Source organism: Dipodomys merriami, unplaced genomic scaffold (assembly GCF_024711535.1).
Source record: "Dipodomys merriami isolate MVZ:Mamm:240054 unplaced genomic scaffold, mDipMer1.0.p SCAF_10, whole genome shotgun sequence".
NCBI classification, from domain to species: Eukaryota; Metazoa; Chordata; class Mammalia; order Rodentia; family Heteromyidae; genus Dipodomys; species Dipodomys merriami.
Genome location: NW_027202271.1, coordinates 52,734,683 through 52,747,212, shown reverse-complemented (window position 1 = coordinate 52,747,212; position 12,530 = coordinate 52,734,683). Strand labels below are relative to the sequence as shown.

Genomic DNA, 12,530 nt, shown 5'->3' with positions numbered 1-12,530 from the left:
GCTTGAACTCAGTGCCAGGCTTTTTTCTCTAGGTTGGTGTTCTACCATTTGAGCCATATCTTTAGGTCTGACTTTTTGCTGGTTAGTGAAGCTAAGAGTCTCATAGTTCTGTTTTCCCAGGCTGTCATCAAAGTGTGATCCTCACATCTCAGCTTCCTAACTAGCTAAGGTTACAGGGCTGAGTCACCCGTGCCTGCCCGATTCCTATCTTTTCACCTAGGTTGTTTTTCTTTGTGGTAGTAATATAATAGTACTATTCTGCCTAGAAGTAGCTATTTCTTTCTGTCTCCTTTGCTGATAAAAAGTCTTGATCCATCTTTTCCACCATTGTGTATCCTGCTCTTTGGACAGTATATGACACATAGTAGGTGCTCAACAGACATTTGCCAAGTGAATGTGTATGATGGGGGACATGCCCTAGCTATTTCTAACTTAGCCTCTCACTTTGGAAAAGCAAATATGGTTACTAAAAAACATTTGACTGTTAATTACTTTATATATTATTCTCAGAATTCATTCAATCACTTGCTAATTTATTCTTCAAATATTTACTGTTCATTGTAGGGGGCAATCATTATGTTACTTGCTGGGGAGATAGCGGTGAACAGAACAGACAGACACTTCTCTGCAGGAGGGACTAGGAGGCAGTCAGATAACTAGACACCCAATTGTTAACTGTACTCGGGGAAGTGCTGCTATGGAGACCATAGTTAGACAGCTAAATACACAAAGGTTTAACAATAATCAGGAAAGTGCTATCAGAGGTGAATCTAGGAGCAAGAGGGGAGCTTGATTCACCTGGTATCCTGGTCAAGAGGAGGCCAGGGAAGTGACGCTGAAACTGCACCAACAGGATGAGAAATTAGTGGACAAGGAAGATGAGGGAGAGGAAAGAGGCTTCCAGGAAGTGGAAGGAACATAACTTTGGAGGCTGGACGGGAAGGTGCTATCAAGGCCCTGGTGGCTGGAGTGCAGGAGCAATGTGGAGAAGGCACCGAGCCAGGGCTCTGAGGACAGGATTTGGGATGTTATCACCAGACTAACTGGAAGCCAGGACATGGTTTTTGTCAAACAGGTAAACATTAGGAAGCTAGCATAGTTTTTGCAAATGATTATTAGAAAGCATTTATGTAAAATGTAATATTTATTTAAGTAAGTAATCATGTAATAGTCCAAGATAATAATGTGAATCATATTCACTAAAGGGCTCAAACCTTTTAGTAGTAGGGATCAAACCAGGGACTCAAGCATGTGAGCGCTATAAAATATACTACCATTTGAACCACACCCCAGTCTGTGTGTGTGTGTGTGTATTTTTGTTTTGTTTTTTGGTGCTGGTTCTGGGATTTGAACTCAGGACCTGGGCAATATCCCTGAGGTTTTTTTTGCTCCAGGTTAGCATCCTACCACTTGAGCCACAGTTCCACTTCCAAGTTTTTTGTTTTTGTTTTGATGATTAATTGGAGAACAGAGTCCCATGGACTTTCCTGCTGGGCTGGCTTTGTACTTCAGTTCTCAGATCTCAGCCTCCTGAGTTGTTAGGACTACAGGCATGAGCCACTGGCCTCCAGTTTATTTTTTTGGATTTTGAGATAAGGTCTAGCTAACTTTGCTCAGTGTGGCTTTGAACTTAAGATTTTTCTTGCCTTATTCTCCTGAGTGGCTGGGATTACCCATGTATGCCAGCATACTCAACCCATTTTTAGGTCTCTCTCTCTCTCTCTCTCTCTCTCTCTCTCTCTCTCTCTCTCTCTCTCTCTCTCTCTCTCTCTCTCTTTCTTTGTCTCTTTCTCTTTGGTGCCAGTTCTGGATACGGTCTCTGAACTTTTGCTCAAGGCTAGTACTCTACCACTTGAGCCACAATTCCACTTTCAGCTTTTATTGGTGCACAATTGGAAATGAGTCTAACAGACTTTCTTTCCTGGGCTGGCTTCAAACTTCCTGAGTATCTAGGATTATGGACATGAGCCATCAGCACTGGCAGCTCTCTTTATTCTATTTTATTTTATTTATTTTTTACTATTTGCATTTCATCTCCCAAACAGATGGGTAAATTTCCAGGGACAGAGATCTTACCATTTCTCTTTGTGTCTTTGAAGCATCGAAGTTTGCTGTCTCTAAGTGCTCAGTTGCAGAAAGTGAGGATGTAGATAAAACAGGTTTCTTTTGGATGTTCACTCAGTCAGCCTTGTGGTAACCTGCAAAAATGTGGCTCAGCTCCAGGTGGACAACACGGAAACACTCCAGATTGTACTTTGGCCTATTGAAAGCAATAATCTTTTGTTTAGTTTCCAGATTCATTTTGGCTTGTAGCTTAACAATGGTAATTGCTAGCATGAATCTCTTGGCACCTGGAACCTTCCTTAGTGTTTTATTATTGCAGTTGATTAGCAGTAGTACAGTGTAATATTCTATGGGGTAGGAAAATAGTCTCCCAGTAAGTTTTGTTAATTAAAATCTAAATTATAATCAAAAGATATACATAAGAGAAAATGAGTTAGACAGTAAAATGATGGGTTTGTAATTGGGTGACAAATCCTAAATTTTGTTTCTTCTGATCACTTTTGTGTTGAACTTACTTCTAAATGAACACTTTTTGTTTATCATATCTCAACTTTGTCTCAGTTTCAGATATAAACTTTACTATAATAAAACTGCTAATCTTAGAGATTTTTTTTGTAGAAAAAATGAAGTCTTTGTGTTCCAAGCTGCTTCTGGTCCAGAGCCAACTTATTGCTTTCCTTTGATAAAATGCTCTAAATTTGCCTACTGAGAAGCTGTTCTCTGGGAGAAAAGAATAGAAATGGGTCTTTTCGTATTCCATTATATCAAGCTGAGTGTTCTGTGCTGAGCTGTTTATTTTGGATGAAGTATGACAAATGAACATAATGTTACTTCCCCCTCCCTGAGAAATGCCACCTACCTCAATCAAGCTCAGATGATGTGAAACAATGACAACCCGGGATGACTCTCAGCCAGGGAAGTCAGTTCTTTTTCTTCATTTAATTTAAAAAATGCTCAGCTCAGTCAGAACTCTCTTTCCTGAGGTAGTTGATCCATTAATCCAAAAGTGAGGTAAATGATTCAGAGACTTTAGATACAACTTACCAATAATTTTGGGGTGGAGAATCAATGTCTCTTTCTCTTTAAAAAAATAGATTTTTAGGGTTGGGAAAGTGGCTCAGTGGTAGAGTGCTTGCCTCACATGCATGAGACCTATTCCTCAGTACCACATAAGCAGAAAAAGCTGGAAGTGGCACTGTGGCTCAAGTGTTAGAATTCTAGCCTTGAGCTGAAGAGTGGAGGGACAGCGCCCAGGCAGAGAGTTCAGGCCCCACAACCAACCAACCAACCAACCAAACAAACAAAAAACCCCAGTATCTTTGGGGGGAAAGGAGGGGGGTAACAATCATCTATAGGAAATGTAATCATTACCTTACTCATGTAACTGTAGCCCCTCTGTACAGTATCTTTACAATAAAAAAAGATATTAAAAAATAAAAAGAACATCATAAGAAAATGGATCTTTAGATATGCTTTCCAAAATGCATCAACCACAATTCTAGTTTTGGTTTATGAAGAGAGAACATTTGTGACACAGTCCTTGTGTGAGAACCTTCTAGATTGCTGCCTTATTTTCCCCAAATCTTTATGCTTGTCTTGCCCAATCATAATTTGAATTAACTAAGCAGCTTATGGTATTGCGTTTTTCTAAAGCATTGAGTCTGGTTTTCATAGAAAAGAACTCTCATTTCACACCTTATTGTTTAATTACCTGATTAGACTAAGGAGGCCAGTTGACTCTGGATCATGCTAGCTATACGAACAGAAATTTGCCTTTTGAGTAGAGAAGAGCCTGATAACTGTAGGCATTCAGTGTGGACTCTGAGATGGGGTTATGGCAGCAGGAGAGAGCAAAGCCACTCACTTCATGGTGTTTAGAAATCAGAGAGACAGACAGGAAGGGACTTGAGACAAGATATACCATTCTAAGGCATGCCCCCAGTGACCTACACCCTAGTTTCCACCATCTCCCAGTAATTCCTAATCAGTGGGCTAGCCCATTGATTAGGACGGAGCTCTCATGATCCAATCACCTCTCAATGATCAGATCACCTGTTAAAGACACATAAGCCTTTCAACACATAAGCCTTTGGGGGGACACTTTATATACCCACCACAGCACAGTGTAATATGTACTGTGACAGATATCATGGGACACGTGTAAAAGAGATAACAAGGGAGAATTTCTAGAGAAAGTCTCCAAACTTGGTCTGTGAGGTTCCTGGAGAAGATCAGGAGGAGAAATGTCAACATCAGTATGAAGAAAGAGGAGGAAGGGTCAGTCAGGGTGGTATGAAACTGGAGTGGGGAGAACTCATGCAGTACTGAAGAAAGACAACAGGGGGCGATGCTTACCACATGCACTCTGGACTTCTAAGCCAGCCTACCTGGGATGTCTCAGTGGAGGTGGGTGAGGGGATAGATAATGGAAATATCTAATAGCTACCTTTTACTTATTTGTTTAATGATACACAGCTTTCACCCTGATCTGTTTATAGATATACACATGTATTTAAACAATGAGCAAACGGAAAGACTTCTGACAAAAAAACAAAAAGCAAAAATCCTTTAAATGGCATAATATTAAATGGCAGGCAGAAAGAAACTTTTTTCAAAAAGTGCTTGGACACTGCAAAATCCTTCCTTGCTAGTAATTTGCAGCCTGTGTTCTGGATGGAGCCTATTGGCTGTGTTCCTCCTTGCTTCTTAATCCCATGCACTGCCAGCACCCAGGGGAAAAGTTCATCACTGGGCAGTATGCACGGGGGCTCAGGTTTGGTCAGGGAAACTGCGGAGGCGCTCCACCAGCCCTTGAAATGTCATTGTTTTATTTTTGTGGCAATCCTGGGGCTTAAACTCAGAACCTGGGTGCTGTCTTTGAGCTTTCTCGGATCAAGGCTAGTGCTCTACCACTTGGACCACAGCTGTACTTCTGGCTTTTTGGGTAGTTAGTTGGAGATAAGAGTCACAGACTTTTCTGCCCCAGATGGCTTCCAACTGTGATCCTCCGATCTAAGCCTTCTGAGTGGCTAGGATTACAGGCATGAGCAACAGGCACCTGGCTAAAAATTCTAACATTTTTATTTTAATATCCAGCAGGTCAACTATTGGCAAATGACTTTAGCCATCATACCACAACCGAGGCAGTAGGCTATTTGTATAGGTCACTTGACTTAAGGGCGACCTACCTAGGATCTTCTCATCCATCAATTCAAGGAATCCTGCAGTAAGTTGCTGTGTCATGTCATGTATGTATGTATGTATGTATGTATGTATGTGTGTGTGTATACTTTTGATTGTTTCTGTGTCTGTTCTGTATATATTCTGGTGATCACTGTCTGTCTTTTGCAGCCTTCTCAGGGAAATTGAACGGATGCGGGGCAAGAGATTTTTGTCTCAGAGCAAGAGCCCGCAGTTTCATGAAAGTTCTAAGCATAGCTCCTCGATGTGGGAACACTTGTATCATTTAAATTACCACAGTGCCCAGAATTTTACTACAGTGAGCTCGGCCATGTGCACAAATATACGTAAGTCCCAGAAGGCTAAGAGTGTGGAGTTAACGCTTCCAATTTCAGATACACAGAAACATGCTTCTAGCAACGGGAAAAAGATCCTGAAACACATTCGATGCGTTTCTGTTGAGGAAAAGACCCAAAAGAAGTCAAAAAATAATGCAGTAATACGGAATGACCCAAAAAGAGAAGCATCAAAGAAAAAGAAAGACTATTCCTTGAATATTTTCCATGCGGACAAAACAAATAGTGTAGTAAGGCTTTCAAAGCAAAGGATTTTGTCTGGTAGAAGTGAGAGTGGAGAAGGGCAAATCACAATTTACCGGCATAACTCCCCTCTTGGTACCAATAATCCTTGGGAATCCATATCTGAGCTCATTTCAGAAAAGTGGCTTTTTCATAGCCCAGATTCCAGTTTGGCTCCCCAGAAGACTATATTTCAGAGAAGATCTCAAATAGAAACCAAATTATTGAAAAATCTAAATGATACCAATAAGGAATAAAAGTTGTTGTGTGCACTTTTGTGTCTGTAAGTTTTTTCTATTGTCTATTTAGAACTCTTAAAATGAATATTGTCTTCTAAATAGGAGTTTCAGAATCAAAGTTTTTGTATTTTTTTTTTTAGCTTGAGATATAGTAACTATTTTTTAACTATAAAGAACAGTTTTTGCTTGGTGAGGGCAGTCATGCCTGTAACCCTAGCTCCTCAAGAGGCTGAGATCTGATGATCACGGTTCTAAGGCAGCCCCTGAAGGAAAGTCTGTGAGACTCTTTGCTCCAAATAACCACCCAAAAGCCAGAAATGGATCTGTGACTCTAGTCACTTTAGTGCCAGCTTTGAATGAAAAATCTTAGAGACAGCTCCACTACTGGCACACAAAACAAAACAGGTTTTTAGTGCTTCACATTATTTCTATGGTAGGTAGAACAATGTTGATCTCACAGGTTCCCATGTCTAATAAATAATGTTACTCAAGTTCTAATTGTTATTTTTACATTGTTTTATATATATATATATTTTGGGTCCGGTCGTGGGGCCTGAACTTTGGGCCTGGGCGCTGTCCCTCAGCTCTTCCACTCAAGGCTAACACTCTACCACTTGAGCCACAGCACCACTTCCAGCTTTTTTCTTTATGCTTATGTGGTGCTGAGGAATCGAACCCAGGGCCTCATGCATGCAAGGCAAGCGCTCTACCACTGAGCCACCTTCCCAGCCCCTACATTGTTATTTTCTTAAAATGAGTTCTTCATCCAAATAAAATTGTCAATTGCCATTACCCAATTTTTAAAAACTTTTTAATTTTAATTTATTTATTTTGCCAATTCTGGGGCTTGAACTCAGGGCCTGCACACTGTCCCTGAGCTGCTTTGTGCTCAAGATGAGTGGTCTGCCACTTGAGCCACAGCACCACTTCTGGCTTTTTCTGAGTAGTTTATTGGAGATAAGAGTCTCACAGATTTTCCTGCCTGGGCTGCCTTTGAATCACCATCCTCAGATCTCAACCTCCTGAGTAGCTAGGATTACAGGCGTGGGCCACCGGTGCCCAGCTCACCCAACTTTTTATTAAACATAAATAAGAACAGATGAATACATTAAAATAAAAAAGATTAAAGTGCCACAGCTCATAGATTTGATTATTTATTTTGAACATTTCTCCCTTCTCAGGGCCTTATGCATATTAGGCCAGCTCTCTGCCACCATCCCAAAGACTTTGTTTTTATTTTGGAGATAAGGTCTCACTAATTTGTCCAAGATCAACTGGAACTCTGGGTCCTCCTTGCTCTGCCTCTCCAGTAGCTAAGATTACAAGTTTGTGCACTATGCCAGTCCTCAATTTTATCAGCAAGTTGTAGAATATTAACCATTATCTATTAATAAGGATTACTTATTGGCTACCTTCATTCCTATCACTCAACTAAGTCAGTGAAGAAAGAGCTCAGATACATGATTTTGGCAAGTTACCAAACATCTCTTTGGCCTCAGTTTCAAGGGGGAAATTATGGCCCCTACTTTTCAAAATTACTGGGAGGATTTCATGATATAATGGCTATAGAAAGCTTCCATTAATGGTAGTTATTTTCTGGGCCTGATCTAACCTAGATGCTACAGAGGACATTTGAAGATCCCCTTCCCCCCCTTAACCAGGCCGCAAACGAAGCACCTCCTAATACCAAGCATTATTTGTCTCACGTATAGTCCCCCTGGCAGCACGCTTGCCTTGAGAGCGCTTCCCCCTACCCAGCCTAGCACCTGGTTCAACGACGAACATAATGGATTAAGTTTTGGGTAAGCACAGGCCGGTCAGTCCTGAGCAGATGACATCCTGCCCTGCTGGGGCTGAAATACCTTCTGGTGCAGAGGTCACTATTTATTTGACTCTAGCGAATCACCAGGCACAGAGCAGGTGTGGCCAAGTCTGTGGGCAGCGCAGAGCTCAGTGAACTGTGATAGGGCCGGATGATGATGTCCAGAGGACCTTGCTTACGGTGGAAATCTAGGCTGGGGCAGTGCCCTTCCCGTCCGTACACCCCATGGCAACAGGGGCGCCCCTCAAACTCCTTGGGATCTTCCAGGAGACATTCTTAGCCCTTGTGTGGGGCTTTTGCCCAGCCACCCTTTAAAAGGCAGGCCTGGAAGGACCCAAGCGGAGCATCAGGTGGTCTGGGAGGGGTCTCTGAGATCCCGGGAGGTCTAGGCTGCAGAAGCCCTTAATACAGAGAGAGGTCACCTTTCCCAGTTGAGGACTGTGACACGACGGAGGGACTGCCGCAGAAGGCTAGGCCGGAGCAGGGTGCAGCGGAGCCTGGTGGCTCAGGGTCAGCGAGGAGTCATCACCCTCGGTGTGGCCTCGGTACCAGCGCGCCGCCCCGACCCGCTGCAGGGTCAGGAAGTGACCTGTCACGGCTCCGCCCCCCTGCCCAACGAGACCCCGCCCCTCCCGCCAAGGCCCCTCCCCTCCCGCCAAGGCCCCGCCCCTTCCCCCACACCCCACCCACCCCAGCCCCGCCCAGGTCCCGCCCACCCTCGAGTCTCCCCCCGCCCCTCCACCTGGCCACGCCCCGCGGCAGCGGGAGGCGGGGCCGCGCCGCCACGTGTTCCCACGCAGAGAATCGCCCGCCGGCGGGGCAGACTGGCGGCTCTGGCCCTGCGGCGCCACTTGCAGCGGGGCGGCGGCACCGGCAGGCATGGCCTCAGCGGTGGTGGCGGTGGCCCGCGGGGCCGGGGCAAGGGCGGCGGCGACGCTGCGGGGCGGCTTCGGGGCCGCGGCCTGGGGGCGGCCGCGCGCGGGGCCCGCTCGGCCGGTGTGCACGGCGCCGGGGACCGCGGGGGACATGAAGCGCTACCTGTGGGAGCGCTACCGGGAGGCCAAGAGAAGCACGGACGGTGAGTGCGGCGTGGCCCCGGCCCTCGGGCGGGGCGTCCGCCCTGCGGGCCCCCCCGGCGGCGGGCCGCCTCCCCCCCGTCCGCGCGGCTGGCTGACCCCGCCGGCGGCGACCTCGCCTCGGCGGAGCCGCTCCGGAAACTTCGCAACTCCCTCCCCGGTGCTTCTTGGATCTGCGTGGGGAACGCTTTGTGCTGTCCCGGGAGGGGGGGTCCTCGGGGACGAATCAAGAGCCCCCCCCTCCACCGTTAGCTAGTGCGATCGATCAGCTGTAATTGCAATCGGCAGAGTCAAGGCGGGCGCCTGACTCAGTTTCCCTGAGCAGGTGTCGGCATCTCGAGGCCGATCCTTCTTTTCGTGGGGTGGGGTGGGCTGTGTTAGAAGGGGGAAATATCCGGGGCCAAGGGGTGGTGGTGGTGGGGTCAGGTGAATGTGGAATGAGCTGGGCTCGGTGGTCACTCAGGGAAGCCAGGCGAGGTGGGGAGAAGAACGAAAGCATTCCAGTGCTGGCCCGGAGAACTGCTCCTGAGACACCACAGGCTCGCAGGAGGAGGGGCCGCGCCCCCATTCTGTAGACGGGAAAAGCCAGACTCGGGTTCTAGGGGTCTGGCCAAGGTCACGCTTTGACCTCACACGTGTCTCAACCCCTAACCTATTGTCCTGTTTTCTGCTTCCCAGTAGCTGATGGAAAGTGGTGTCAAGGACCGATAATTAATTCATTAGTGCTTCTGTTTAGATTGAGGATCGAAATTTGATATTGATAGATTGTGTGTGTGTGTGTGTGTGTGTGTGTGTGTGTGTGTGCATGCACCTATGTCTATGTACCTGTGCCTATCCCTTGGTGCACATAAAGGGAGAGGAAGCTTTTGTAGGATCGCATGCTCTGTCTTTTGGCCAGAAGTCACTTTAGTGAAATAAAACCCAATTTGAATAATTTTCTGAGTAAATGCCAAGTGTTTAGCAGTGTGGAATTCTGTGAAGTAGAATGGTTTATTTTCTTTAGTTTCCTTCTACTAGGAGTTTAATCCCTCTCTCCACTTTGGTTTTTGAAGCTATTGTGTGGGTTATGGAAAGAAAACTCATTTTGGGCTTTGCAGGTCTTAGCTGAGCTGAAAAGAGTAAAGAAGATCATCTAGCCCAGCTTTTAGGGAGGCAACTTTCTTTTTTTTCCAATTGATAATTTTATTTAGATAATTGTACATTTTCATTTCGTTATAAAAGGTGATAGAGAAATCTAGCCTATCTTTTACATAGTTTCTCAGTTCTAACATTTTTGCAAAGCAGTGGTACAGTATCACCATCAGTATGTATTGAAACGAGATCAGCCATTTGCTTGGCTTGCCCTGGTGTGTGTTTGTGTGTGCACATGTATGTGTAGTTCTGTACAGGTTTATTCCAAGGGGATTTGTGTGTTTACCACTGCAGTCAAGGTAGAGCAGTTCATCACAGGAATCCCCAACGACTTTATTTGTTTTTGAGACTGGGTTTCACTATGAAGCCTAGGCTGGTCTTGAAGTTGTTATCCTCCTGTCTCAGCCTCCTGAAGGCTGAGATTATATGCATGTGCCTTATACTGACATTATAACCACATCCTCCTGATAACTGTCTCTCGTCTCCAGACTTGAAAATCACCATTGCTAAAATGTTGTTACTTTGAAATTATTATACAAATAGAATTAATCAGTATGTGATCTTTCAGGTTTGCCTTTTGTTTTTCATTGTGTATTTTAACAATGGTGTTTTCTTTTTCTGTTGCTGAGTAAGGTTCCACAGTATATACCACTGTTTAACGGAGGGAGAGGCCCCAGGGGCTGAGCAGTTTTGGGCCAGGCCAAGAGTCAGTGTTGTCTGGATGGGGAGTGTGGTAAATAGATTAGTGACAGCAGAGCACCCACCCTCCTGCCCCCAGAAGATAGCTGTTAAGGAAGTAAATGCTACCAATAGCTGTCCCGTGAGCTGTGTCTCTGAGGACCAAGAGGTCAGAAGAAATACTGATTCTTACGCTGATTTCCACAGTAACTTGCACTATTTCTACATTCCTCTCCCCTCCTTCATCCTGGCCAGTACATTTTTTTTTTTCTTGATGGTTGCCATTAGTATGGAGAATCCTCAAAAAGTAAAAAGAGATACATCTTAACACCCTGCCATACCACTGTGGGCATAATCCAAATGCAAGTAAACTAATATACAAGAGCAGTATCTGCCTACCGTATTTATTGAAGTTCTATTTACAATAGCCAAACTAGCTGAGATGCCTAACAATTGATGAATGTATGAACAAATATATACCATGGGCTATTACTAAGCCTGAAAGAAAATAAAATCATGTCATTTGCAGAAAAGTGGATGGAGCTGAAATCATTATGTTGAATGAAATAAGCCAAAATAAAAAAGCCAAATACCTCATATTTTCCCAGTCTTGTTATTTATTTATTTATTTATTTATTTTCTGATTGTGGGGCTTGAACTCTGGGCTTGGGCGCTGTCCTTAAGCTCTTCAGTTCAAGGCTGGCATTCTACCACTTGAGCCACAGTGCCACTTCTGGTTTTCTGGTGATTAATTGGGGATAAGAGTCTTGGACTTTCCTGCCCAGGCTGGTGTTGAACCACAATCCTCAGATCTCAGCCTCCTGAGTAGCTAGGATTACAGACATGAACCACCAGTGCATGGCTTTGCTATTATTATTATTATTTTTAATGTACTGTGTGTTATATGTATGTTTGAACACAATCCTTGTCCTTCATTAAATACCCATCAGAGAAGTAGTTTCTCCTATTATGTATAGAACAGCAGTATATATAGAGAGCATATATATGAACATATATATGAAGAACATATATATGTAGAATAGCTGCTCCTCCCAGAGGGGCTGATCCAGCTTTCTCTTGGGATTTAGGAGTTCTTCCCTACTCCCTTCTTTTCTTCTTTCCTTTCCTTTCTTCCTTTTTCTCAGAACTTGGGCTGTTTAGAATATCTGACTCCCTGCGAGGGGCTCTATTGCTTTTTAAGCTTATGAAAGGATGCTGGAGATTAGTGAGGAGTATTAGAGGCTTTTATTCCAAGATATTGATATTGATATTCAGAGCTCTGGGTTGAGGATATTTAATAATCACAAATTATAGCCAAGTACCAGTGGCTTATGCCTGTAATCCTAGCTACTCAGGAGGCTGAGATCTGAGGGGCATGGTTCAGAGCCAGCCTGGGCAGGAAAGCCTATGAGACTCATTTCCAGTTAACCACCAAAAAGCCAGAAGTGGAGCCATGTCTCAAGTTATATTGTACTAGCCTTGAACAAAAAGCTCAGGGACAGTGCCCAGACCTAGAGTTCAAGCCCTAGGACCAGCAAAAATAAATAAATAAAAAATTCACAAACTACATATTTAATTAGTACTGTGTACCACAGTGATACAAGCCAGGTATGTTTAGAATAAGCATAAGACACAAGGATAATACTCATGTGTAATATATAACATAATGAATAATAATAATAATAAGTATAAATTCTTCAGGGAGTTATAATGGATTAAAGAGATTCTCGAGAGAATTTTAAAATTAGACCAGTATTGCTCA

General features: G+C 44.2%; 2 protein-coding genes across 4 annotated transcripts in view; both read left to right on the top strand.

The window, feature by feature from the left end:
* Positions 1-6,086, top strand: part of LOC138806065 (putative tetratricopeptide repeat protein 41) — a 57,161-nt gene extending 51,075 nt beyond the window's left edge. For both annotated transcript variants that reach the window (XM_069991578.1, XM_069991568.1), the window contains exons 15-16: positions 5,161-5,290; positions 5,416-6,086. In XM_069991578.1, coding sequence (XP_069847679.1) covers positions 5,161-5,290; positions 5,416-6,079 — 794 coding nt within the window. In that variant the 3' untranslated portion in view covers positions 6,080-6,086. The remainder of the gene's footprint in view (positions 1-5,160; positions 5,291-5,415) is intronic.
* A 2,676-nt stretch (positions 6,087-8,762) lies between these two features.
* The window catches only part of Nt5dc3 (5'-nucleotidase domain containing 3), a 56,508-nt gene continuing 52,740 nt past the window's right edge, over positions 8,763-12,530 (top strand). Inside the window, exon 1 of one of the 2 annotated variants that reach the window (XM_069991543.1) lies at positions 8,763-8,961. In XM_069991543.1, the coding sequence (XP_069847644.1) occupies positions 8,763-8,961 (199 nt within the window). The remainder of the gene's footprint in view (positions 8,962-12,530) is intronic. The other variant, XM_069991552.1, reaches the window with a different exon arrangement.